The sequence below is a fragment of the Megascapheus bottae genome, chromosome 17, assembly GCF_031878675.1.
Source record: "Megascapheus bottae isolate mThoBot1 chromosome 17, mThoBot2.hap1, whole genome shotgun sequence".
NCBI lineage: Eukaryota > Metazoa > Chordata > Mammalia > Rodentia > Geomyidae > Megascapheus > Megascapheus bottae.
This window is the reverse complement of record NC_143525.1, coordinates 45238950-45266764: the sequence shown is the minus strand read 5'-3', so window position 1 is coordinate 45266764 and position 27815 is coordinate 45238950. Positions and strand designations below refer to the sequence as shown.

At 37.7% G+C, this 27815-nt stretch overlaps 1 protein-coding gene across 4 annotated transcripts in view; it reads left to right on the top strand.

Annotated features, from left to right (window-relative positions):
* The window catches only part of Acaca (acetyl-CoA carboxylase alpha), a 251719-nt gene that overhangs the window by 106372 nt on the left and 117532 nt on the right, over window positions 1-27815 (top strand). For 3 of the 4 annotated variants that reach the window (XM_090351203.1, XM_090351206.1, XM_090351205.1), the window contains 9 exons: window positions 740-864; window positions 8832-8945; window positions 10238-10351; window positions 11301-11390; window positions 13695-13813; window positions 23194-23217; window positions 25761-25904; window positions 26704-26800; window positions 27648-27755. In XM_090351203.1, the coding sequence (XP_090207329.1) occupies window positions 740-864; window positions 8832-8945; window positions 10238-10351; window positions 11301-11390; window positions 13695-13813; window positions 23194-23217; window positions 25761-25904; window positions 26704-26800; window positions 27648-27755 (935 nt within the window). The remainder of the gene's footprint in view (window positions 1-739; window positions 865-8831; window positions 8946-10237; window positions 10352-11300; window positions 11391-13694; window positions 13814-23193; window positions 23218-25760; window positions 25905-26703; window positions 26801-27647; window positions 27756-27815) is intronic. The other variant, XM_090351204.1, reaches the window with a different exon arrangement.

Sequence of the window (27815 nt, the reverse complement as noted above, 5' to 3'; positions counted from 1 at the left end):
GGATTATAGGGGAAAGCGTTGATTCCTGAGGTAGCAGTCACATTTCTTGCAGGTATTGATAAGTTTGGTGTGGTTTTGTTTCCTAGTAGAGTGAAGCATTTTCATGTGCCAAACATTGAACGAGAATCTTAAGCTGAAACTTTAAAGATCAAGTTTATTGTTTTTGGTATTTGTTTTGAAGCAGCATAGTTCTCTCTTTTAAGGAAATTATTCCTTCAACTTAAATGAAAGTGGTTAGAGTAAGGGTAATATTGGTCATATCTACTCTCCCCAGTCTTTATGCCACATTCAAATGTTTTGCTAAAGACCACACAGTAAATGAGCCACAGGGATAGACCTTGAGTCTAGATCTTACATGATCCACCTGATTACTCACTAACCTGTACTGCCAGTTCAATACAAATTACCCAATCTCAGTGCTTATCAGGTAAATTATTGACATTAAGAAATGGTGAGTAGCCGGGTGCAGTGGCTCATGTCTGTGATCCTAGCTCCTCAGGAGGCTGAGATATGAGGATCTCAGTTCAGAGTCAGCCCTGGCACCAAAGTCCTTATTATCTCCAATTAACCACCAGAAAAGTTCAAGGGGTAGGGCGGTAGACTTGAGCTGAAGAACTCAGCGACAGTGCCCAGGGCCAGAATTCAAGCCCTATGACCGACAAAAAAAAAAAAGAAAAAAGAAAAGAAAAGAAAAAAGCCTTTATACAGGGTGAAGACTAGTTCTTTCTGCTGCTTGCAGGTCACTATGACAAATGCGTGTTTGCTCTTCGGGAAGAGAACAAAAGTGACATGAACACTGTACTAAATTACATCTTCTCTCATGCTCAAGTCACCAAGAAGAATCTACTGGTTACAATGCTTATTGTGAGTATCAGTTTTCAAAAACTCAAAGGATGATCAATGCTATTAAAAGGTTGTCCCATTGCCTGTCCTCCCCAGCCCTCATGCCACAATCAGAGGAAAATCTGCTGTGTCTTTAAATTATGAGGCGAGTAGAATTCCTTTTTTTTTCCTTTCCATTATCAGTTTCTTGCATCTAACTTTCTACTTAATCTGAAGAAAATCACCACTTATAAATTGCTCTGTTTATTATCTGGTAATTATGCATACAACATTTATAAGAAGTTAAACCTCTTGGCCTTACTTAGAAGATCTTTCACTTCCCCATTGCTGCTGTTGTCATAACCGTAGCTTCAATTTTGTTGTTTTTATTTTATTCTATTTAATTTTTTACCAGTCTCATACCAGTCTATGTATGTGGTACTGAGGAATCGAACCGGGTCTTCGTGCACTCTACCACTAGGCCACACTCCCGGCCCCGTGTTTTTTATTTTTTTGTGCCAATATTGCGTCTTGAACTCAGGCCTGGGTGCTATTTTTTTAGCTTTTTTGCTCAAGTGTACCAGAACTTCTGGCTTTTGCCAAGTAATTGGAGAAAAGAGTCTCACAGAATTTGCAGCCCTGGCTGGCTTTGCATCTTGAATTCTTGATCTCATCCTCTTATAGTTAGGAACTTATAGGCATGAGCCACCGGTGCCCTGCATGACAGTAGCTTAAAAAAAGCCATCTAACCAGTGAGCCTTTTCTTTTCTTTTCTTTTTTTATAGGGATAAGTAATAAATCTCGTTAATTTTTTTAAGTTATAAATTTAATACTGGTCCTCTTCCACCAAAGAAATTCAGATGTATTTTGCATCTTCTTTGGTCTTTTAAAATTTTACTTACATGAAAATCTTAAGCTCTGATTATTATATTGGTATGAAATATATTATTTTGTCCCTATAACCCAGTAATATTAGAATTAAGTGCTCAAGCCTATAATCCTAGCTCCTTGGGAAACAGATTGGGTATTTAAGAACAAGGTCAACCTGGCAAAAATAAGTTTGCAAGACTATCTGAACCATTGTATACATGTGGTGGCACAAGACTATATTTCCCAGTTTAAGGGAATCACAAGGGCTAGGAGCAGTGATATGTACCTGTCAACCCCAGTGACATAGGGAGGTTATAAGTTGGAAGATCACAGGCCAGCCCAGACATAAAGGGAGGTCCTACTTTGAAAATAAACAGTGGAAAACAACCTGACTATTGTAGCTCCCATGTAACAGTACCTGTCTAGCAAGCATGAGGTCTTAGTCCAATTTCAGTATTGTTAAAAGAAAAACAACAACAACAAAAAAACCCTGAAACAAAACACAGACACACATACGAGAGAGAGAGAGAGAAAGAGACAGAAGACAAAATGGGAATCAAGGATGAGACCAGGAAGTTGTTTATAGGCCTAATGTACATTTGACTTATGCGTAGAAGTTTTGCAGACTTAAGATTTGTGAAGTTCATTTGCAGGACCTTCATTCCTAGATATTTCTACTTGATTTAATTCTAGGAGTCTGAGAACAGTAGGATTTAGAGTCTCTTACCTGTGGTTCTGAGGGATTGTCTTGCTACATACTTGTCTTTTTATGAGACTATAGTACCCTTTTTAATTTTCGAATTTCCTTTGAAGAGTGGGCTTTCTTTTTGTTACTTTAATTCTATTATTTTTCTTAGAAGAAAAATCCCACAAATCTCTGCTACCATTTTTTTTTTTAAATTTCATACTACTAAGCCAAGGGAACTATCTTCCTCATGCCTCAGGCTAACAATGTTGCCACTCAACCATTTGCCTAGAGTATTAACTCTAAAAGACAACATGTTTTAGATAGCCAGTTAAAAAAATACATAATTACAAAAAAAGTATCTAATTACAGGGACAGTTTACTACCTTCTTCACCCTGAAGTAGCCAGATGGTGTGGCAAGATACATGAAAAAGGGAAAAAACACATATTAGACATCTATAATATATATCAAGTAAAAGCTTCCTGCAAAAAGATTATGTAATATGTGGCAATTTGTTAATTTATTCTCAACCAAAAGAGGGAACAAATCTCTGACTTTTTTTTTTCCTTCAAATTTTAATGTAAGGCTTGTTAATTCTTACTTGGATAAAGTTAAGACATTCCAGCAAGAATGGGTAATGACAAGAGGGTAGAAGAATCCATCAGTTTGGACCTAAAATAGGATGGAATTCGCCTTTATAAGAAGCTAATTATAGTGAATTTTTCATCTTATTATGATTACCTTTTTAAGAACTTAACAGTTTTCAGCACTAAAAATATACCAAAGCCCAGAATCCTTGGAGCAGCAGAAGAGTAATGATTGTCCAGGACTGTCGCTGGGTTTCTTAAATTCTAATTTGTAAGATATAGGGGCTCGGCTCGCTCCTTTTGCGGAGTGATTGTAAGTAACGCTTGCCTTAAGAATCTCATTATTGGAACACGGAGCCATATTTCCTCTGAGAATTCTGGAGTAGCTTTGAGCCAGGGCTGTTCATTTCTCAAGTAATCACGCTGGTGTGATGGAGAGAGAAAATGGCAGCTGTTCGGAGCTCAGGCCTTCAATTTTCTTCAGAGTCCAGTCACTCAAGTGTGTAATTACACGGGGGTGCTGCAGAGGCGTTGGGCCCTGTCAGAGAACTGGTTTGAGGCTTTGCTTTCTGCTTTTGCCAGCCAGGACAGGCAGAAGCCAATGGGACCCTGACTTGCTGCTTTTCTTTTTTCACCCCAGCCTTGTCATTCTGATTACTTCTTACTTGCATGGGTAGTACCCAAACTTTCTTTCCAATGGACTGAGTGAGCTCTTTGGTGAAAAAAGCTCTTTCAGAACATCTGGGTTTGGATGGATAGAATTAAGAGGAAGAGGAGGAGCCAGGAGGCTAAATTTGTAAACCATGCAACTGGATTATTTTAACATCTTCACATCCCCGCCCCCCCCCCCCAAAAAAAAAACAGCCATAAAATGTGACTTGGTCTGATAGGATATCTGGCTTTGCATGCTATATTTTTTTTCTGATATCACTTATTTTTACCTTATTTTAGAGATTTGGAAACCAAGAAATTAATTGACATAACTGAACTCAGAGCCAGCCAGCAGTGACTTATGGATCAGGGAAAATCTCACAGGATGTTCCTTTCTGAGCCAATATTACTGAATGCCAAACATGTCTGTCTTTCTCTTTTCTTGTTTGACAGTGGCTGGCTGTTCCCTTCCCCCTTATATCCATTAATGGTAGTAGCTGGTAAGAATCATTTCTGTTGTTAGGATTATTCTTTCTGCAAATCTCATAGTGTTTTACAGATGTCACTGAGACGTGGTAGCATTTCAATTCCCCCAGCTTATGTTCTCTGCTGGTTTCCCTTTCTTTGCTTACCTTGGCTTCCTGATTGATGATTATGTGCCCAGCATTCCAATCTCTGCTTTCTGGAAGTAGGAATGTTGATGCTGTGCTTTGCTGAGCTAGATGATGACTTCTGGGGCCTTTGAACTTAGAGGAGGGGGTCAAGAAAATCAAGAGTGTTGTAGGGAATAGGTACCTTCATCCCTTCTAGATGTTAACAGAAGTTGTCAGGAACAAATTTCTTCTAATCTTTTATCCTATCTAGAAAGTCAAGTATTGTGTAGAAAGTTAATATCTTACCAAGTTCTGTCTATTTGGAGGAATATTGTACACCAAAGAAAACAAAGCTTGGAAGCCCAATAGTAAATGCACTAAAGCTCTTTTTATTTCTTCAAATTTGTAAGTAAAAGCTGATCAGTGCCTTTCCTTCTTTTTATCGTGACCACATATAATTTATCCACTGTGTAACTAAAGAAGAAAAGTTTTGAGAACAGAGATCTCATTTGTTGATCAATCTGTTTTATAACATCTTTAGAATGTAAGGAAAAAAGTAGGTATGACTGGAAGAAACTCTAGTTCATTTAGAGCTTTATTTAGTTGAGTAGTAGTTCATGTTTGAGTATTGTATGTAAGATCATATTCCTTCCATTTTAATTTCTTCAAAGGCACTTAAATGCTTAGGTCACGTTGGACTGTATTGGGGCTTTTCTGTCAGCTGTGTAATTTAGGCTGTGTTTTTTCCTTCCTTCCTTCCTTCCTTCCTTCTTTTCTTGTTTTTTTTTTTTTTTTTTTTTTTTTTTTTTAACTACTTTAGCATGCTGTGTTCCTGCAAATCCACAAGATTCCCTAGCAACCATCTAGGATGAGATGTAAACCAAGAAATAACTGTGTTGTACCAGTCTTGACTATCAGTGAATAATGTTTGCTTTGGTTTGCAGATTTTCGTATATAACTTGTTACCCAATATGAGCAGGTTTAATTGCCTAAAACTGTCTAAGGAAACAGACTATATCTGGGATAGGGGATTTTGCATTGTTGGTCAACATTTCTGTTCAATGTCAAGTGGTTCTAAAGAACATTGCTGCTTTTTTAGTTGTTGTTTTGTTTTTCAAGACCTCAGTCCTATGTCTAGATAACAACAAATGTAAGAATATTGAGAAAGTTGAAAGACTAGTGGCAAGTTTATGCCTTGAAAGTTCTTGTTCTTCAATTTAACTTCATAAGGAAAAGCTTGCTGCTCACAAAGTGGTCATTTAAAGATAATTAAGGAACTCTTTAGTTAGATTATTTGGTAGAAATGAAAAGTAGCAACATTTTCATAGCTGTCTGGGCAGCAATGTACATATGCTTGTAACCACCTTGATACACATAATTTTTATTACCAATCTTTTTCTAAGTATTAATGATGACAGCGGGAAGGATAATATTTAAATGGAAAGAATCTATGTCAAGGTAAACTAATGGAATTAACGGTTTATTCATACTGTCTTCAATTTTTTACATCCCAGAAAGGTCTAGTTTTAATACTATATCACAAGGAATCCAAGAAGATTGTCAGCCTGTAGTCATAAATGAATAATTACTCACTTTCATTTTTCCTAATCTCCGTAGTTCACTGTTCTTACAAATACTCTTTCTTCTTCCCTACACTTCTTCATTGACTCATGAAGGTGGAATGAAAAAGCGGTTTTGTGTTTTTTTTTTTTTTTTAAGTTAGAATTCAGCCTGTAGGTAAGAAAGGTTATTTTTCTTTAAGTTAAAGTAGACTTCCTTCAAAAGAAAACTGTTACCGAACCTGATATAGGTTGAGCAGGTAAAGGTAACTAATGTTATTTTATTATGTTGTCTTTTGTTGGTAATGCTGGACTGTAGGCTGGCATTTGCATAGTAGTTGAGTTATCACCTATCATACGTGCTATGTTTTAAGATGTCTTGGTGGGTCATTCTGATGGAAGAAAAGTATCTGAGAAAGGAATTTTTTTTTTAATGTTGCTCTACTGGGAACATTAGGAAAGGAGACGTTGGCGTAGAAAAAACTTAGTTTTCTTACCTGTGTTGTTCCTTAACCGTTCTTTCTTCTATCTTTATATGTGTCTCTGCAACCCCCCCCCACCTCAGGTGATTTATATATTCCCTTGAAATTCTATTTTGCTTATTGTTCTCAGCAAAAGACAAGATGTGGTTACATTTTTCTCCCTCCTCTTTCCTGTCATACCTGCATGGGTGGTACAAGTTCTTCAGTATGTGATTGCTTGATCAACAGACGCCTGGGCTTATCCTTAATAGCAGCTTTTATTGTCTTCATTTAGAGGAGTAAAACAACACTTGTGCTTCTTTCAATACAAAATGTGGTTTTTATGACTTTGAGTAGTTGGAGCAGACCTCTGGTTAGTGGATTGGGGAATGAGATTCTCATGTTGTAAAATGTTTTTTTTTTTGTTGTTGTTGTTGTTGTTTGTTGTTTTTTTTGCCGGTCCTGGGCTTGAGCTCAGGGCCTGAGCACTGTCTTGGACTTTCTCAAGGCTGGAACTCTACCACTTGAGCCTCAGCACCACTTCTGGCTTTTTTTCTAGGTATGTGGTACCGAGGGATTGAACCTGGGTCTTTGTGCATGCTATGCAAGCACTCTACCAATAGGCCAAACACTCAGCCCATGTAAAACATTTTTGAGGGAAGGGGCGAGGAAGAGGTAGAAAGAGAGGGAGAAACTGTCTTCCCAGCTGAATGGGTATAAAAAGTATTTACCTTGTAATATGGAATGTAGTGGGTGTTTTAGAACATGTTTGGGGAAATACATGACTACTATAAAAGTCAGGTTCCATGTTTTTATTTATACTCCTGTGATAAAGCATATACAAGGTATCTCTGAGATGGAGGTGGTAAGCAGGCATTAGTGATTCTTTAAGAAAAGGGCTGGTAATCAAAGGGAATGGGGTGGGAAGATTATAAAACACCAGTGAAGCTGGATGTAGAGTAGTAGGTAATAGTGTTTACCTACTGTCCAAGAGGCCCAGCTTTCATTTTTTATTTATTTTTAATTTTCGGGGGTCATGGGGCTTGAACTTGGCCTGAGCATTGTCCCTGAGCTCTTCAATTCAAGGCTACCACCCTACCCTTGAGCCAAGCCCGGCTTCCCATTTTCTAGGGGTTAATTGAAGATAAGAGTCTCAGGTCCTTTTGTGCCTGGGCTGGCTTTGAACCTTGATCCTCAGATCTCAGCCTCCTGAGTAGCCAGGATTACAGGCGTGAGCCACGCCTGGCTCTAGCTTTAATCTTGAGGACCATCTTTCATGACCTAGTAGAAAGAGCAAAAGAAAGATTTATTAAACTATAACAATTATTTCAAATTACAAAAAGGAACAACACCTAATCATGTATGTTTCATTTTGTGGTATAAATTTTTTTTTTTTAAAGCCAGTTTATTTTATTTTATTTATTTATTTATTTATTTTTTTGCCAGTCTTGGGCTTGAGCTCAGGGCCTGAGCACTGTCCTTGGACTTTCTCAAGGCTAGAGCTCTACCACTTGAGCCTCAGCACCACTTCTGGCTTTTTTTTTCTATATGTGGTACCGAGGAATTGAACCCGGGTCTTCATGCATGCTAGGCAAGCACTTTAACCACTAGGCCAAACTCCCGGCCCCAATTTTGTGGTATATTAAGAACCCATAAGTTTTGCAAAATTAAAAAAGGACAGTCATGGGGCTGGGTATGCACAAAGCCCAGAGTTCAATTGTGACTCAGCTGGTAGAGCACTGGCCATGATGAAAGCTCAAGGATAGTGTCTAGGCCCTGAGTTCAAGCCCCTAGACTGGGGGGGGGGGGGAAGAAACATTTGTTTTAAAAACTGCATGTATTTATTTTCAGTTTATTTTTAATTTTGGTAATATATGGATTTAGGGAATAAACTAATATTCCATTGGACTCCAGTAGAACTCTCTCAGAATATTCTAGGGATTATTTTCCTTAACATTTTGTAATTGAAGTAAGTACCAGTACTGAATAAGCCCTGGCCTTGGATCCTATAGTAAGACTTTCCACCAGTCTAAGGATTTGCCATGTTTAAATTCATGAAATGATTTTTGGTACAAGAACTGGATATATGATTTGGATACAGAACTTCCAGAATATGAGAAGCATTTTTAGTGTGCATTTATGAATGAATGATTTGTTCTTGTGTTTCACTCTTCCATCCTCATAGGATGCTGAACATATGGTTTGTGGTCTTAAAACCACCAGGGTGGTCCCCTTGCCTCGTCTACTTTCTTTCCCAAAGTGGGAGAATGGCCTTTATTTTCTACATTATTTAAAAACCTCTTGAAACTCTAAAACATCATTTGTTATTTCTTACTCAGAATCCCCCTGACTCCTTTTAGAGGTCTCTGATGATTTCTTCTGCATGTTAAAAGTACAGTGTTAATTTATAAAGAAATACATTAAAATATTTGAATCGGAATGATTGAGAGAGCTGACAGAAGGAAGTTGCATTTTCTTATGCTTTGTTTACTTTTGTTTTTATGCCCTTTCTCTGTTTTAAAGTTCCGTCTACTGAGTTCCTTTTTGATGTAAATGTCTACGTTTTCATTTTTTTTCTTTTTTCTCCCAAATCACTCTTAGGATCAGTTGTGTGGCCGGGACCCTACTCTCACTGATGAGCTGCTGAATATTCTCACAGAGCTAACTCAACTCAGTAAGACCACTAATGCCAAAGTGGCACTTCGGGCACGCCAGGTAAGGCAGTGTTTGACTATCTTGAAGGAGGGATGAGTTTTCATAGTTTTTGCCCTTGTGGACAGAATGTAGTAGGAAGATCATGAAAATGTCACAGTGCCTGCAGAGCAATGTTTTTATGTGGTAAGTGTTTAAAGAGAAAGGACAGTTAATTTTGGGACTGTAAGACAGAACATTTTTCTCATTGTAAAATCCTGTTCTTAGGGGTTGGGGGTTTATTTAGCTCAGAAGAGGTATACTTGCCTGGCAAATGCAAGGCCTTGAGTTCAGTCCTCAGCTGGTGCGGGGGTGTGGGGCGGCGGGAGATCTCGTGTTGTTCCTAATAGCCCTATGGTAGTAACCAGGGTCAGGTAGAGGAACGTAAACTGAGAGAAGGTAATCAACTCACTATTTCTTTGTTCCCAAAGGGAGCTTAGAAGCAGATGAGGACTTGTAAGTGTGTAGGAAATAATCAAGCGTAGAAAGCAGAAAGATAATGAAATGAATCTTAGGCACTAGCAATCAGGACAACCCCAGAGAAGTCCAGTTAGTTTCACCCAGTAGTCTTCATTTCCATTCCAAAGGATTTCAGCAGGGAAGCAGAGAGTTGGTACTCCCTTTGTGTCCCAGTGTATGGGCATTGACAAGGAGGCCTCATTTGAAGCTGTTCAGTGACCTTCTGCTTTCTCTACAATTGTATCCATGTCACTGAACTGCTCAAAGTTATTGAACCTCTCAGTGACCTGCTGAGAATATTCAGGTCCTAGGGTGTTCCTGTTTGTTTGTGACACTGCTTTCACTCGCTGTGCCCTTTATATGCATTGGTGTTACTTTATGACATCTCCTTGGCACGGAGTACTGGGGCTGCCAAAGCAGCTATTCTTAGTCTTTCTTCTAACTTCAGAGTTGCAAAAGGCTAGCTATGATGCATCCACCTTCCTCACAGCTGCTCCCTGCCAGACCTGATTCCCAATTAACAGCTAGTCATGCAGTCTGCAGGACTAGCAGCTTTGCAGTGGTAAATCACATGCACTGATGGAACTTGATTGAAGCTGTTTCCTCTCCCTTCCCCTAACCCCTATGGGAAATTGCCCACAACGCAAATCATGGTGAGAGTCAACTGAGATTCAGTATTTGGTGGCATTGACTTTATGCTACAGGACCTAGAAGTTGTTTTACTTGGTCTCTGTTTTATCTTTGATGCCTGCACTTACAGATTTATATTTATTGCTTCTGTATCAGAGCTGCCTAATAGGAGTCTAGAATAATCACTCCCTTAGGAACTTATGGCTCTTATTTTGCTCTCACTCTAGGTTCTTATTGCCTCCCATTTGCCATCATATGAGCTTCGCCACAACCAAGTAGAGTCTATCTTCCTATCAGCTATTGACATGTATGGACATCAGTTTTGCATTGAGAATCTGCAGGTATATATTATAGCCTTTTTCTAACATTCTACTCTTATTTCCCTTTATTCCCATAAGCATGTTCAATTAAGCCATCAATCAATTAATTTTGATTTCCATGTAATGAATTTCATATCTAGACTATAAAATGATACATACTTATGAGTATTTTTCCCACTCAAATACTATTAACTGTAGCTTATCTTAAAAATTGTAGACAACTGGGCCTTGATAGAAGCATCCTGTTAAAGTCTTTACCTCTTGTGATTTTACATAGAAAGCATTCTAGACCAGAATTAAGTAGCAGCATTGTTAGGTTTCAGATATTTGATGCATATATTGCATCAGAAATTTGGATGCATACATTGGATGATTGTTACTCTTCTGGAGACAAAGCTATTTGAATATCATTTAATTTTAATTTTATTTTAATGCTTTTTAAGCATTATAAAAAAGCCAATTTTCTAAGAGAACATTGGCTAATTTTACTTCTAATTGGAAGGGTCTAAACTAAATTTAAAAAAATGTCAGTTGAAACCTGACCAATATGAATCTTCAGAATCTCTGATTTTCTTTTGGGAAAGATGATTTGTTGTCTTAGTTGGAATCAGCGTTTTCAGTAGGGTTCAAATTTAGGATATGCCCTGTGGGCAGGAAGTCCTAGTTGAATATTTAGGAAGTGAAGTACTAATGTATGCCAGAAAGGCATAGAATTACTGGCATAAAATTAGTATATTTTAATACACAGTTGTAATAATTTAAGCTTATAACTTATATAATCTTCACAAAAGCACTGTAAAAAAGATATTTTTCTATTTTGTAGCTGAGAAAGCAGGCACAGAGAGTTTATTCTGACAGGTGACGTTCAGAGACATAATTCTTAGGTTTAGCTAAATGTTTCGAAACAGTGCTCATTGAAATTGTCCCTTTTTTGGATGTAATAGTTTAAGCCTGTCATTATACTTTGCAGAAACTCATCCTATCTGAAACGTCAATTTTTGATGTTCTGCCAAACTTCTTCTATCACAGCAACCAGGTCGTGCGGATGGCAGCTTTGGAGGTGAGTGTTTGTGTCACGTGACACAAGTTTCTCCTCGGCTTTTGGCTGGTACCTTTTTTCTGTTAGCATATCATGACAGTGTTTTTTTGGGGGGGAGGGGAGCTTAAAGTTACTTCCGATAAGTGGTAGTTTTCCCATACAGTTAGTGTTTCATTAAGTGCCTCCTTCAAATGTTTCACCTACACCTACCAACTTCTAGATTATAATCACAGGGAAGTAGCTGCCAGCATTTTTCAGTAATTTTTACTTTCCAGATATTTGACTTCTCCCATTCGTAATGAATTATAATTACTTTTATACAATAAGTGAAAAGTATGTGGCTGATTCAGATATGTAACTTGGCCATTTTGTGATTGTGCCAAATTAAAAATGGATTTTAGGTATAGTTTGAATTGTCCAGCAGCTCCTATAAAGTATTGCCTCATAGAAAATAAAGAAATAGTATTTGATGAATTGTGGTTTAGGTTCTTTTTCTTTTTTCATTTAATCCTACAGTTACTTCATTAAGTAAAAGAAAATGTGACAATTAGAGGTTAAGTGACTAGCCTGAATATCACACTGATGCTATGTAGAAGAGTTGATATTTGAACTTGGGTTGATCTGAATCTGGAGACTTTTTCTGTTTCATTGCATCACATTACCTCATTAAGCATAAAATTTTCAGTCCCTGACTATTGCCATATGGCTATGCCAGTCCTGGGGCTTGAACTCAGAGCCTGGGCACGGTCCTTGTGCTTTTTTTTTTTTTTCCCTCAAGGCTAGCACTCTACTCTTGAGCCACAGCACCACTTCCTGGCTTTCTCTGTGCTTGTGATACTGAAGAATTGAACCCAGGGCTTCGTGCATGCTGGGTGAACACTCTACCACTAGCTCCTGGGCCCAAAATACATACATTTTGAAAATGGGGGAAAGTGTTGTTGGTGTAACTGAACATTGGTATAGTCTGTGTCGAGTTCTATTGGGTTGCTTTTATTTGTAGTCTATAAGTAAAATACAAACTATCCTATTGAGTAAATATCAAATACTTGAATTATCTAGGAATTTCTTAAGGCTTTCATGTCATTTAATGAGACATGGTACCTCATGTGCTGACAGAATCCATGTACCATTTTATGTGCATGGCAAGTTGAATGTGAAGAGCATAAGAATGTACTGATGTTTTTTTTTAGTGTGTTGTCTCTAAATCTCGAGTCAAGTTGCCATGTTTGAAATACTATGTGTCAAATTATGCTTGACTACATTTGCTTAGAATTTGAATTCTAAATTCAAAATTGATTTGGGGCAACAGGGTGAATAAAAACATACAGATACAAGAGTAAAAGAGTTGAATTGTTCTGTGATTGCTTCCATCTTCTTTCTTTTTTTAAATTTGATTTTATTGTTATTATTAAGGTGTTCTGTAGACAGGTTACCATTTCATAAGCCAGTGAGTACATTGCTTTTTTTGGACCGTGTCACTGCTTCCTTTTTTCTCCAGGTTTTCTCCTCACATCTCTGCCTGCAAGTTACATAGGTCATTTTCCACATAATGTATATTGAATAGCATCATTGCATTTGTTCATCCTCCCTTCTTCCCTTTCATCATTCCCCATAGCCCGACCCCCAATAAAAAACAGGAAAGAAAATCAAAACACCAACATCACCAGGAATAACAACAGAAAAAACATGTTGTTTTCTGTCTTTACTCCTTAGGTAGCCTAGGGTCAGCACCTCCCATTTTTCTCAATGCTTGTTTTTATCTTCTATTGAAGTGATCGTGTTTACTGAGTTAACACTTATGGTACTATATGCCTGCTTTACTAACGATAAAATCTTCTTGAGTTTACATTAGTGTGAAATGTTTACCACGTACCTAGTGGTGTCCAGCAGAGATAGCCTACCCTCATTTACATTTATATAATATTCATATATATAAAGGCTCCAACCTTGGGCAGGGAGTTTGGCCTAGTGGTAGAGTGCTTGCCTAGCATGCATGAAGACCCTGGTTCGATTCCTCAGTACTACATACATAGAAAAAAGCCGGAAATGGTGCTGAGGCTCAAGTGCTAGAGCTCTAGCCTTGAGAAAGTCCAAGGACAGTGCTCAGGTCCTGAGCTCAAGCCCAGGACTGGCAAAAAAAAAAAAAAAAAAAAAAAAAAAGACTCCAACCTTATTAAAATAAAATGTGTGTATGTGTATGTGTGGTGTGTATGAGTGTATCCCGTTGGGTTCTCTCTCATTTTTAACCAACAGCATCTTTTTCCTGATCTAGACATTGTCTTGGTTGTGTGTTTTGGTGTTTGACTAAGAATACTTTTTAATCAGGTGTATGTTCGAAGAGCTTATATTGCCTATGAACTTAACAGCGTACAACACCGACAGCTTAAGGACAATACCTGTGTGGTGGAATTTCAGTTCATGCTACCTACATCTCATCCAAACAGGTGAGTTTGAGCTGATACGATGTATACCTGAGCCAAACAAGATTATCAAGACAGTTAAGGGAAGTAATGAACATGACAACTAATAGGATGGTTTTTTTTTTTTTTTTTTTGTTTTTTTGCTATAAATGCAGAGCAAAACATGAATAGATTTGAACCTTAAGAGAAATCAATCTTTTCCCTCCTTCCCTCCCTCCTTCCCTTCTTTCCTCCCCCCCCCTTTTTCTTTTCTTTTCTTTTCTTTTCTTTTCTTTTCTTTCTTTTCTTTCATCATGGGGCTTGAACTCTAGGCCTGAGTGCTGTCCTAGAGCTCTTCAGCTCAAGGCCACCGCCCTACCCCTAGAGCCACAGCACCACTTCCCCTTTTCTAGTGATTAATTGAAGATAAGACCCTCACAGTCTTTAGTGCCCAGGATGACTTTGAACCATGATCCTCAGATCTCAGACTCCTGAGTAGCTAGGATTAGAGGTGTGAGCCACTGCGCCTGGTGAGAAATATTTTTTGGTGTTCATGTCTTTGATCTGGAAATAGAGTATGGTCTAATCAAGGATCTAAGGAATTACACACCTGGGAGTCCCATAGCCAAGAAGCTAAAGCAGAAGGATTGTGAGTTTGAAACCACCCTGAGTTCCAGAAGGAAGCCAGGTCATTAGCCCCTTCCCTCCCTCCTTCCCTCCACACACAAAAGAGATAAAAGTACACAATTACTGTTTATTCTCATTTTTCTTTTTAAAATCTTTGTTAGCATAAATTGTACAAAGAATATCTTATTGTGATTTTATTTTTATACCTACATATAATGTATTTCAGTTTTATTCACCCATTTTTTGTTGTTGTTTTTGTTATCCTACATTAGTTCTGTAAGGGGAGTTCAGTTGTAACATTTCCATGCAGGCATGCATGTATACAATGTGTCTTCATTCACATCTCTTCTATATCACTGTCACCCATTTCACTGTCCCCTTGTTTCAACAAGTTTCATTGTTCTGTTTTCATAAATGCATCGAAACTGCTTTGACTCTGTCCTCAGGTTCCCTTTCCTTTAACAGAGCTACCCCCACTTTCCTGTCCTTCAACTCTATTCATTCTGGCTTGGGTTATATCCCTGAAGAAACAGGATTTCTTCTTTCCTCTCTTCCATGTTCCATTCTTCTTGTCTTCTTGTTAGAACTCTGCAAATAGAGAAATAAACAGTTTTAGTCTGCAGTTGAAACAAATGATTTGTGCTTTTATATGCTTGCTACAGGTTGAGCTACCTGAGCTAGTTTCATTAGCTCTGAAAAACAGCTGAATTTAATTGAAGTTCCATCTAATTTTTTAAATTAAATTTATTAACATTGATTTTTACATCATATTTCAAATGACATGTTTAACAAACAAGTATTCAAGAAGGGAATCTCTATATACCCATCTGATTTTTTAAAGTCACACTTGAAAGCCAAACTTCTTAAATTCAGGTATATTACTTAATTGGCTATGATAATTCTATTATTCTTTCCTTCCTAAATCCTTAAAATAAACATACAAATATTTGTTTCAGTATTGCTTTGATTTTAGAATAAAAATATTTCTTATATATTCATTAAAAATCATTCTGAAGCAATGAAAATGTTTAGAATTCTACCCACACATATATTCTCCTTCTGTATTTTCATTCTTTTTAGTAATACCACAGGAAATATAAATACCACAGCCAATCTTAACCTGCCCTTCTCCATTTCTTCTTTATGGCCCTTAGTTCTTCGCTTGGTATTACAAAGTACTATGTCTTTGGGGAATTTTAGTTATAGACACCAGAAATGGTTTTGTTCTGAATTGCCACTTCACCCAACGCCGTAGAACCTTTCTGGAGACAAAGAAATCTGTGCTGAGATTTTTGGCCACTGGATGCCACTGTTGATCCAGCAGAGGTGGGCAGATGAGCAGAAGCATCTTTGGAAAAAGTACCTCTCTTCTTTGTCTCAGAAGATCCTTTCACTTCTCTACCTCAAAAATGCCTTATGGCTGACAGAGAAAAGCATATATCCTTGATTTAGCAAGCATCTCTCGGTACATTTTTGCCTCCATGGATTTCAGAATCTCATTTTCTAGAAACGAATGGTTGTTCTTCAGTGAGCAGTGAAGTAGTCATGGCACACATGGGCTCAGCACTCGCTCTTCTTTCTTTTCCTGCATTCCTTGAATAATTGTAGAGAACTACATGCTATACTTAATGCTCTTGTAATTCTCAAGACAATCTCCTTTTCTTCCTGCTTTCTAGGACCTCCTTCCTTTGGGCAGTGATTTGTAGTCAGCCTACAGAGCTGATTCTGATTTCCTGCCCTTCTCATTGCTTCTCTTGTCTTTCTGAATTGCTTTCCTTGTCTTACTTTTTTTATTTGAGACTGTGTGTTCAGTTTGGTGAGGGAAAGTTGACTTCAAAATGAGGGAATTCTTAACTGCTTTGTTAAGAAATCTTATTCACCTTTTTACTCCAAGGGTGTGAATCTTGGTTTAAAAACATATGCCGTTATCTTCTGACACTTGAAGTTTCCACGCTGCTTTGAATAAAGATTAGTCCTAAACAGAACTCTAGTCTGTAATCCTTAATATGTTCTTTGATTGTTTGGAATATAATTATTGTTATTATTGGACTAGATGTAAAGGTGAAGAAATTTGCAAAATAAGGAGCAAAGATAAACTTTTGCTAAAGCCCAGGCACTTATTCCTGTTATCCTAGCTGCTTGGAAGGCTCCAGTTCCAGACCAAACTGAGCAGAAAAATTCACGAGATCTCCTTCTTAACGGAGTATTAACTGTGATGATACATGCCTATAATCTTAGTTAGTATGGGAAGCCTAAAGCAGACAGATCTCAGCGAAGACAGAGCCAGATCGGGAAGAGACCCTATTTTAAAAATACCCAGCCCCCAAAAGGGCTGAAAGCCCCTTTGACTCAATGGTAAAATTAACACTTAAGCATAGGTCCAAGGCTAGGACTTTGGCCTAATGTTAGAGTGCTTGTTTAGCATGCATAAAGACCCAGGTTCAATTCCTCAGAATGGTAGCTGCTTACTAGAAAGAACACCTATGTGACTAGAGGACTAGGACTTTGAGGTAGCCTGACCTCTGGGAGAATAATCATAAAGCCATGATTTAATCAATCATGCCTATGAAATGAAACCCAAGACAAAAATACTGACATTGTAGCTCAATAGAATTTGTTAGGTGAATACACCTGCTGAGAAGGTGGTGTATGTACCCTTATTCCATAGAGAAAGAGGAAGTAAGTTTGAAGTTCTCCCAGACTGCTCCAATTTGTGTCTTCATCTGGCTGGTTCTGATCTATATTCTTTACAATAAAATTAAATAAAGCATGTGGTGGTACATGCTTGTAACCTCCACACTAGGGAATTAGAGGGAGGAAGGAAGGGAGAAAGGGAGGGAGGGAAGAAGGAGGGAGGGAAACCAGTCTGGACTGCAAAAAAGTTATAAATGGGAGCCAGGAGTTTGGCCTAGTGGTAGAGTGCCTGCCTAGCATGCATGAAGACCCAGGTTCGATTCCTCGGTACCACATATATAGAAAAATCCAGAAATGGTACGGTGGCTCAGGGTAGAATACTAGCCTTGAGGAAAGTCCAAGGACAGTGCTCAGGCCCTGAACTCAAGCCCAGGACTGGCAAAAAGAAAAAAAAAGTTATAAATGAAATTAGTGTTTTGGTTCTGAAGAATTAATGAACAAAGAGGATTGTGGGGTGGTAGTGGTGGTAGCGCTAGTGTTTGAACTCAGGACCTATGCCTTTTTTTTTTTTTTTTTGCCAGTCCTAGGGACTGAACTCAGGACCTGACCACTGTCCTGGGGTTTCCCTCAAGGCTGGCGCACTACCACTTGAGCCATGGCACCATTTCCGGCTTTTCTATGTATGTGGTACTGAAGAATGGAACCGGGGCTGGGAGTTTGGCCTAGTGGTAGAGACCTTGCCTAGCATGCACAAAGACCTGGGTTTGATTCCTCGGTACCACATACAGAGAAAAAGCCAGAAGTGGTGCTGTGGCTCATGTGGTAGGGTTCTAATCTTGAGAGAGCCCAAGTACAGTGCTCAGGCCCTGAGCTCAAGCCCAGGATTGGCAAAAAAAAAAAAAAAAAAAAGGAGCCTAGGTCTTTGTGTATACTGGGTACTCTACCACTAGGCCAAACTCCCAACCCCAGGTATCAGGTTGTTGTTGTTTTTTCTTTTTTCTTTCTTTTTTTTTTGCCAATACTGGTGCTTGAATTTGGCCTGAGCACTGTCCTTGGGCTTTCTCAAGGGCAGAACTCTAACTCTTAAGCTACAGCATCATTTCTGGCTTTTCCTATATGTATGGTACCAAAGAATCAAACTTGAGTCTTGGTTCATGCTAGGCAAGCACTCTACCAGTAGGCAAAACTCCCAGCCAGCTTTATTATTTTTTTTCTTCTTTATAATTCATTAAATCATGGGGCCGGGAGTTTGGTCTAGTGGTAGAGTGCTTGCCTAGCATGCAAGAAGACCCGTGTTCGATTCCTCGGTACCACATACGTAGCAAAAAGCCAGAAGTGGTGCTGTGGCTCAAGTGGTAGAGCCCTAGCCTTGAGAAAAATCCAGGGACAGTTTCAGGCCCTGAGCCCAAGCCCAGGACTGGCCAAAAACAAAACAAAACAAAAAACTAATATTTAAGAAGATGTATGACTATCATTCATTAAATCATTTGGTATTCAGGATTCTATTTTTCCTCTGGGCATTCTAAATGGTTCAGTATCTTGAAACATGTTCTTCAGTCAGCCTATGTAGATAATATTCTAAAATATATCTATAATATACAAACATGTAAAGTATTATCCTTTAAACTGTGCATATAGCTCTGTGTGTGTACATTATGTATATATATATATATATATATATATTTTTTTTTTTTTTTTGCCAATCCTGGCTTGAGCCCAGGGCCTGAGCACTGTCCTTGGACTTTCTCAAGGCTACAGCTCTACCACTTGAGCCTCAGCATCACTTCTGGCTTTTTTCTATGTATGTGGTACCGGGGAATTGAACCCGGGTCTTCGTGCATGCTACGCAAGCACTCAACCACTAGGCCAAACTCCTGGCCCACCGCAAACGATTTTTATACATAATACATACTAGTGAATATGAGTATCTTGAGAACTTTTAATCTATGTTTCAAATAAGAATTAAAATTTATTCAGAAGATGAAAGTGTACTCTATTGTATATTTCTCGGCATATATAATAACTGAGGACCTATTGGTCTTTGTTTCCCTCTATTTTGGCTGAAAATCGATGCTTTAATTAAGTTGGATGGTGTTGTATGTAGCTTCTGTGCTGTTTTGTTTTTCCATGTGAATTTGACCTTCAGTGTAATATTTTAATTCAAGTATTTTCTTTTTCTTACCTTTTACATCCACAAGAGGTGGTTTGGTAGTGATTTAGGCTGGTTGACAACTTCAGTATTCAGCTATCCATTAGTAATCTCTGGACTGCCTTTTTATTTGTGAAGATGGCTAGAAATCAGATACTTTCTATGTGGCTAATCAAAAGTCTGCTGGCATTCTTGAGAACTCTGATAAATCTTTGACACCCAGAGATTAGAACCTTCTTTGGATAATACTGAGATAGTTAAAAGTCATCCAACTTGTAGCATTTTTAGCAGTGGGAGTACTTAGTTGTAGTTAGCAGGCCAAAATGAGCTATAAATAAATAAAATCCTACAATGATTGCCTCTTTCACTCAGGGCAGTTGCTGATAAGATGCAAGCATCTGGCAGAAGAGAAGATTCTCAGCAGGTTTAAGTGCTTACCAAAGTGCTTTTCTGTATCCATGGCTCAGCTTCTAGTCTCTGCTGTGTTATTTTGGCACTCTAGACTTGTAAGATTGGAGAGTTGAGTTTAAAACTCTCAGTATATCATTAGGGAAGCCCAAGGTCCCTTCTTGTCAAGGAAGACTGTCTGATTCCAGAGGGAAGGAAAAGCAGAATCCAGGACACCTGCAAATCCCTGTAGTTTTGTGCTGTGGGTTTGTAGCTAATTATACAGCAGGCAACTTTAATGTGCTGTAGCCCTGTTGGTGTATTTGTTTCAGATAGAGCAAAATCTTCCAACAGAGCAAAGAAGGGGCTTTGGAGGGGCTGCAAATGAATAAAGCAATGCTCATTTTATTGTAAACTAAACCTTTGCAGCTGAATCAGGGCATCTGAACTGTGAGGAAATGTTGTGGGTTGGGGGCGGGGGGATGCCAGTAGAAATACATGGTTCCGAAGGGCTTTATAGCTCTTGATTTGGATTCTCCTGAAGAAATATAGTCACACAAGGAGACTACCACTGGTCACAGCTAGTCAAATTGCTCTTTCTCCTATGGGTACTGTTGTTAGTGACTGCTAGTGGGTTATTCACCTGACCTCTTCTGATTCTGCTTTGCTGCCTGATTTCAAAAGATTTGCCCTATACTGGCTCTCAGGCACAGCTTGATGTAACCACTGCTTGTTTGCATGCATCCCCATCATTTTTGAGCAGGGTCTTGGGTTCTGTTTGTTTTCTCTTTTAGTTTGAAGGCAAAAGCATCAGGAACATTTTTATATGATTAAAAAGATTTATACAGGGCCATCTAGAATCAAGCAAAATGAAATTCAGCTGGAAGGGAAGGTAAAAACTTGTGACTGCCAGAGAAGTCAGTGTTTCTTGAAGAGAGTTCAGATAGCAGGCAGCAACTCTGACTTTGCATTCATATTGAAGCAGACTCTTCAGCTATTCTGGGCAGGCAGATCAATAAAATCAGAGGTGACTTAATGCCAAGAACTTCAGAATTCAAAGGATTTTTCTCTTGTCCTTTTTTAAAGTCTATATTGATGTGGAATGCTAGTTTAGGGAGCAGAGATGAGAAAGTGCCAAGTATAGATTTTGTTTTATGGCAACCATGTTGAACAGTATCTCTTGAAAGCATCCATTTTGGCTGCTCAGTTATTGTATCTGTAAAATGGAGGTAATTTACTAAAAGGGCAGTGGTTTTGATAAGAATTAAAACATTATAAATGAAGATTTATTGCAACAAGTACTTTGAATAGTTCAAGTAGCAATTTAACATCTCATTTATGTACCTAAAAATATAGTTGATTTGCCTTGCTAGAGATTGAACAGTTTTAACTTTTTGCATGATGAGTGTACAGTAGAATGTGGTAAGTTTTATTTCATTTTACTTTTAGCTATGTAAATGGGATATTTGATCTATAAGTAATCTCTTATTTTTGCACAGGCCATAGATCCAGCTTTTTGTTGTTTTGCACTATTGTTCAGGAGGCCCCATTCGTCATATTCCTAAGCTGTACAGGATAACAAAATATATAAATGACCATTATGGACATAGCTAAGCATTTACCTGTTAATAGCTGACTTATCTTTCCTTCCCTCTTAATTTCTCCTGTGACCTCACAAGCTCTTATGCTACCAAAGAGGATGACTAGCTCTAAATTTACTTCTTACATGACTGGTGTGGGGCCATTCCTTTAATAATTACTTGAAATGTTCTGTTTTTTTACCCCATACTGTGTAGAGAGTGCATAATTTCTATAACAAAGCAGCAGGGGGCTCCCTATGAGAACTTGAGAATTGCTGATGAAGAAGGACTAGCTTTTGTTGTTAGTGGTGTTCGTGTGTGTGTGTGTGTGTGTGGTGTATTTTCCCAATTTAGGCCATTTTTTTCCTAAAATCTTGAACTTTATCCTTTGAAATCATCCTAAGGATGTCAGTGTAACTACAGTAGCAGAGAGACTTTTTTCATTGCCTAAGTGATCGGTTAATAGTTGCAAAAGATTGTACTGGTTTCTAATACTAGAAACCTGGATGAATGGAGCCTGCCATTTCTTTGGTTGTAAGGTCCTTCTCTCTGGACTGAGGTTCATGGTAAGACAATGCAGGTAGTTCCATTTGTTAGAATCTTTTACATGGTTAAAGAAAGCTGCTCTATAATCCTGTAGTTAGTTTTCTATTCAGCCATATCTCCATCTGCTGTGGAATCTATGCACACATTTTGTGTATTCATGAGAGCTAAATGCATTGGAACCAAAGATAGCTTATAAAACCCATTCTCCTGAATGAGAGACTCAAAGAATCTAGATAGCAGAGGTTTAAAGCTTTGCACTAGTTGTTTGTTCTTGCTGCTTATGAGTTCACTTTGTGATACAGGTTTGATGCAAAGAGCCTCACTGCTCACAAATCACACGAGGTACACAGTTTGTGTGCAGTGATATGTCACAGCTTTTTATTTATATAGCCAGCTCAGTCTGTTCTGCTCCTTTCACTGCCATGGAAAGTGCATCATTTTCCTCCCTCAGTCCTTCTTCCCACATATCATCAGCACCACCCACTATGTTCTGCCCGTTAAGTCTCTGTGCCAGAAAACCCCAACAATGATTAAATGCTGATAAAAGAATATAAGGTTAAGATATCAACCAACAGGACCCTTTACAAAGCACCTAGATTATGAGCGATAAGTATCATTTTACCCTTTTAATATTAAAAATAAAGGTTTTTAATTTGACTCTTGATTTTTTTTAAGTTGGAAAAATTTTATGAAATAGTGGCAAAGATCAAAGAGAATTCAAGAAACTTGCCTTATTTCCCATCATACTGTAGTTTTTCGGCTTATTCTTTGTAAGGCGGTCCTAGGCCTAGTCAAATTTAGGTAAGATTTTTGAGAGGCCAAAAGTTTTAAAGCTAAATATAATTTTAAAAATAATTGTTAACCCTAAACCATTTAATTTAAATGTATTAATTTTCACAAACTATCCACCGGGATGGTAGAATCATTCATCCTTATTTCTCTGCATGGTTTTCAGTTCCTTTAAATTCCTGTGGTAGAGTATCCTCCAAGTTCCCTAAGGAAGGAAAAGCATGACTAAAACTTAGGGAGCTTAGATCACTAGATTCTTTAGAGTATAAATTGTAGGTCCACTATATGTTATTTAAACAAAAAATCTAGATAGAAAGCTGTGAAATCTGTAAGAAGTAAGTGTTGTCAAGGCTTATTTCATGTTGTAGCTTAAGATAATAAACCAAATCTTAAAACTTGGGTTAATTTTTTTTATCAGTCTGTGTTTTATACCACTGCTATGCATTTTTTTTGGTTATAGAGTTATTTTATTTAAAAAATTTATTGTAAATACATTTGGACCCTTTTCTCAACAGCTGTTGTGGTTTGGTAGGTCAGGAGGCATTCCTCTTTGGAGGCATCCTGGGGTTTGAAGGGTAATGAGCACTTAATTATGTCTACTGAATGCCAGAGCTGCCAAACTGGAGCTCCTTATGACTGTATTTGCTTTGACAATACTTTTATGATGGCTTTCACTAACCTATCAGTAACTAATTGTGGTTGTTTAATTACAGAGGGAACATCCCCACGCTAAACAGGTACCGTATACTTAGTTTCTTTTCCGATTTAAAGTACCTTTATAAATAAAGTAGTAATAGTAAAATCAGAAAAAAAATACTTCAGTTGACAAGCTTATGTGTTATGATTTTCTCTAGGGAATTCTGAGATTTCTCCCTCAGACATACTAAATTACCTTTTCTGTTTGGAAAACCTGTCTTTAACTGTTCAAAAAATAGTAATTTAAAAAGCACCAGCTTGGAAAAGCTCCCTTTCAGCTGTGTGTGATAGGGACTTTGTCCGTCTGATGTTCAATTTTACTGGAAATATCTTTTTGTTATTATTATTTTTTAATCTAGTTTAGGACTTTGAGAGAAGAAACCCTTAAGGTCACTTGTAGCCTTTTGTTTTCAGTTTTTAGTTTCTTTAATTTGTTTCTCCTTAGCAAATCCAGAAATAGACAATGTCATTTCATCAGTTTTTTAGCTATTGCTCGAAAAGGGTTAAAAGTATTACAATGACTTGAAAGTCAATTTTTAATTTAAACTTATAATAAGCTTAACATTGGAAATATATATTTAAATTTTGGTATCCTAACTTTGTGAAGAGGTTTCTAGGTCAGCGTAACACAAGTGATAGTTTTGTATATATTTTAAGTACTTCTTGCCTCTTGAGCCAAGCAAGGTAACAAAGCAAGTTTGAGAGGATAGCATTTCTGTTTGGAATTGATTCTACAAAATGCTAAAGTGGGGTAAGTTGGTGGCAGGCTCTTCATACATTATGTTTCATGTGGAAATATTTTCAGTCTCACCTGTATTTTGTCTTTCTCCCTTTAAAATATTAATCAGAACTGATCTTATCCTTTAGAGCCCAATTTAGAAGTGGAGAAGAGACTGTGCTTTTATAAGGTCTTCTAGTCTTCTTTTAGACAGTGGACTTGGTTCATTCCTGCCTGTCTTCAGCTTCTCTGGCCATAAGCATAGTAGTGGAATGAAACTGAATAGTATATGTATTTCCCATGGGGTTTAGTCAAGTGAAAAAGATATTTAACTCCATGTTTGACACAAACATAGCCAATTAGCTCATTTACAGGGAGTTTCTTATCCATGTTGCCTGTAACCATTTTCTTTTTTTTAATCCTGTCTAATGTGAGGCAGGTAGAAAAGAATGCCTCACAAACTTGCTCCGTTAATAAATACATTTGTTGCTCCTAGAAAGAGGGACAATAGCATTTCTGAGTTAATACAGCTCAGAGTCTGTTTCTAGTGGGCATCATGTGTAAGACTTGCTTGATGTGTGGTTCATTTGTTTGTTTCACTCATGGTATCAGTGGCTTCCTCTCCCCCCACTCTGCCTTTTTATTTCCCAGAACTGTCAAAAGATAAAGTACTTTTTCTATAGTCATCACTTAAGAAAGGAATAAAAACCAGGAGTGTCAGTCTCTCTAGTCTGTGTGAGCAGCATTCACATCCTATAAAGCATTTCATTCTTTTTTATAAGTATGATTTACAGTGGGTGCAATAGGTACCCAGATCTTAAGTTTACATTGCCACCTCTCCTCCTCCTGACACACTGCAGGCAGTGTACTGTTAAGGAGATTTTTGGACAGTTTCCCGAAGCGTAGGGGCCCTTGCCATGCTCTGAAGTTGCTTCAGATCAGTATGCCAGTAACATGCCAGGCAAAGTCCTAGAGGGATCATTTAGTTTTGTCCTTCTTAATAGATTGCCCTGATTGGACATTCAGAAACAATTTATAGTATTATTTATCTGTACATGCTGCTGAGGTGCATCAAGGAATATTCAGATTCATTATGATTTTAAATTGAACAAATCAGTTCAATTCTCTTTGCACATTTCCATTGAGCTGCTGCTTGTCATGTTTACACATACTTTGAGACCTATGCTCTGCTTTTTGTATCTTGCTGGAAATTATTACAGGCTTTCAATGAAGATATTTTTTACTCTGCTATAAAAGTTTTGTGACCTGAGGTTGGAAAATCTTTTGAAAGGGAAGAACTATAATTCCTAATATAAATACCTCAGTAAACTTTGTTTTTAAGACTGTGACTCACTTCTGTCCTATAAGTAATGATTTTGTAATAAGCACCTAAGCAATTCTATTCTTTTAAATGAACCTACCTTTCCCTATGTCTGTGAATACTAAATTTATTATACTTCCTAAATAAAAAATTCTTTTAAGTATGATATAACTACAGCTCTCTTGCCTTACATATTTCTTTGTAGATGACAGAATGCTTTGGGGAAGGGGTTGATGCAGGATGGTTTTTAACCCTCTTATTCATTCATCACAAATGAAATAATATCACTATATTAAAACTACCATGAAATTCCTGACAGTTTTTAGGTTTCTATCTGAAGATGTTTTTGAGTGATAAAAATATAGGTTTATGGGCAAAGGCAAATTAAACATTTGTCTAGAAAGACAGCTTTATTTGTAGGGGGTAAAAAACCAAATCTGCTCTGTAACTTGACTTTGTTTTAGAGTTTTCTCTTCACTCTTTTTCCTGTTATTTTCCTAATCTTTCCCTCCTTGTCTAATACACTTGATTGAATTACCATTTAGAATGTCCTTCTCCTCCAACCTCAACCACTATGGCATGACACATGTGGCTAGTGTCAGCGATGTGCTGTTGGACAATTCTTTCACTCCACCATGTCAGCGGATGGGAGGAATGGTCTCTTTTCGGACTTTTGAAGATTTTGTCAGGTAAGACATTATGGATCTCTGTTTCTTCAAGGAAAGTTATGAACTCTGTTTTGAGGACTTTCTTTTTCTTTTTTCTTTTTTTCTAAAGAATAAAGGGTCTCAGGATGGCTACAATCCAGCTGAGACATGGCCCTCGCTATACATGCCCTCAGAGAAGTGTTTATCTTTCCATTTCCACCTTTCATTCAGATTCCATAAGTCTCTGTTGTAGGTTTGAACCTGGTCAGGAAAAAGGAAAAGAAAAGAAACAAACAGAAATCATCTTTTCCTTAGGAGCTAACAGAAAAAGCTGTCTGCTCTGTGATGAGTGAAATGTCAGGAGAAATTAAACACAACACTAGAGTGAGCCCCACTAGAGACGATACATCTTTTGATTAAATGCATTCAGCATCTATCTGTTGATGTATACTGATGCATTACCCTAGGGGGAGGGGTAATTACATTGGTCTGTCAGTGCTCTGATCCCAGGTTCTTTCTGTTCCTTTAAGACTGATGGATGACGGTAGTGTTCATATCTTACCGATGAAAAACAAAACAAAAGCCGTTAGATAGTTCTGTTTTAAGAAGAAAAACTATATATGGTTTATGAGAGTTTAAACAATCTGTCCTTCTAATTTCTGCCACTTGGTGAAATTTTGCATGTCGTCTCTAGCCACTGGTGATTCTGTTCAGCTAGTGAGCACAGGGTAGAATAGATTATTCTTTTAGACTGAGCTGCCAGTGGCAGCATTAGTTTCCTGCCACTTAGGTTTTCTGCCACTTGGGTTTTCATGGTGGGTATTTCTCTGGTATTTTTCAGGATCTTTGATGAAGTGATGGGCTGCTTCTGTGACTCCCCACCTCAAAGTCCCACATTCCCAGAGGCAGGTCATACATCTCTATATGATGAAGACAAGGTACAGTGTCCGTTTTGGAAAACTGCTTTGTTCCCTCACACATGGGGCTTATACTATATATTGTCTTTCTGACTTCAGAGCACCATAGAGAAGATTTACCTTTTCTGCTTCTCTCTGTATATGCCTCATCAAAGTCTTTTTTGGAAATAGGTTGAATATAAATTCAAAATTTTAAAACATGATATTTATCTTGAACTCTGTGTGGGAATAGGCTCCGCTATTTTATCCCATGTAGCCTACTCTGGGTCTCTGAGTGTCATTTAAAAAATTGGGTTTTTGGATGCTAGAGTTCTTAATCAGTGATAACATACATTTGTTTTTTCATAATGATGCCTATATTACATAGTCTTCAAGGAATGGTGGATTTTTAGGCTACAGAAAAGTGGGACATTTTGCTTAAAACTTTGTCCTTTTAATAAATCTCTTTTTATTACTCAGTAAACAAATTGTTCTGTTCTTAGTCTACATTATTTTTCCATAGTTTGATACTTCCATTGTTTGATAAATTATAAAGAAATACATTATGTGGGAATATTTTCAGATGGCTTCTTCTACTCATTTCTCTTCACATTCTGTGAAGAGATGTGGTGAATAAAACAAATAAAATGGTTTCACCTCTGTTTCATTGGTGAAAAAGTTGAGGTCAAATTAAGATTTGAAGCTTTATGTGCTTTAAGTTCTGCCATTGCTATTAGACAGTAGTTTTCATTTGCCTATTCCTACTGATGACCATACCAAAACATTCTGTGGAGATACATTCCCAGTCGTTCCACTGGGCACTTTAGTTTCTTGCCGCTTCTATAGTAGCTAACCTTATAATTTCTTTGGTTTGTGTTTTGGGTTACAGGTCCCCAGGGATGAACCAATTCACATTCTGAATGTGGCTATTAAGACGGACTGTGATATTGAGGATGACAGTCTGGCAGCTATGTTCAGAGAGTTTACCCAGCAACATGTAAGTCCTTGATTACAATCTGGCAGCTATGTTCAGAGAGTTTATCCAGCAAAATGTAAA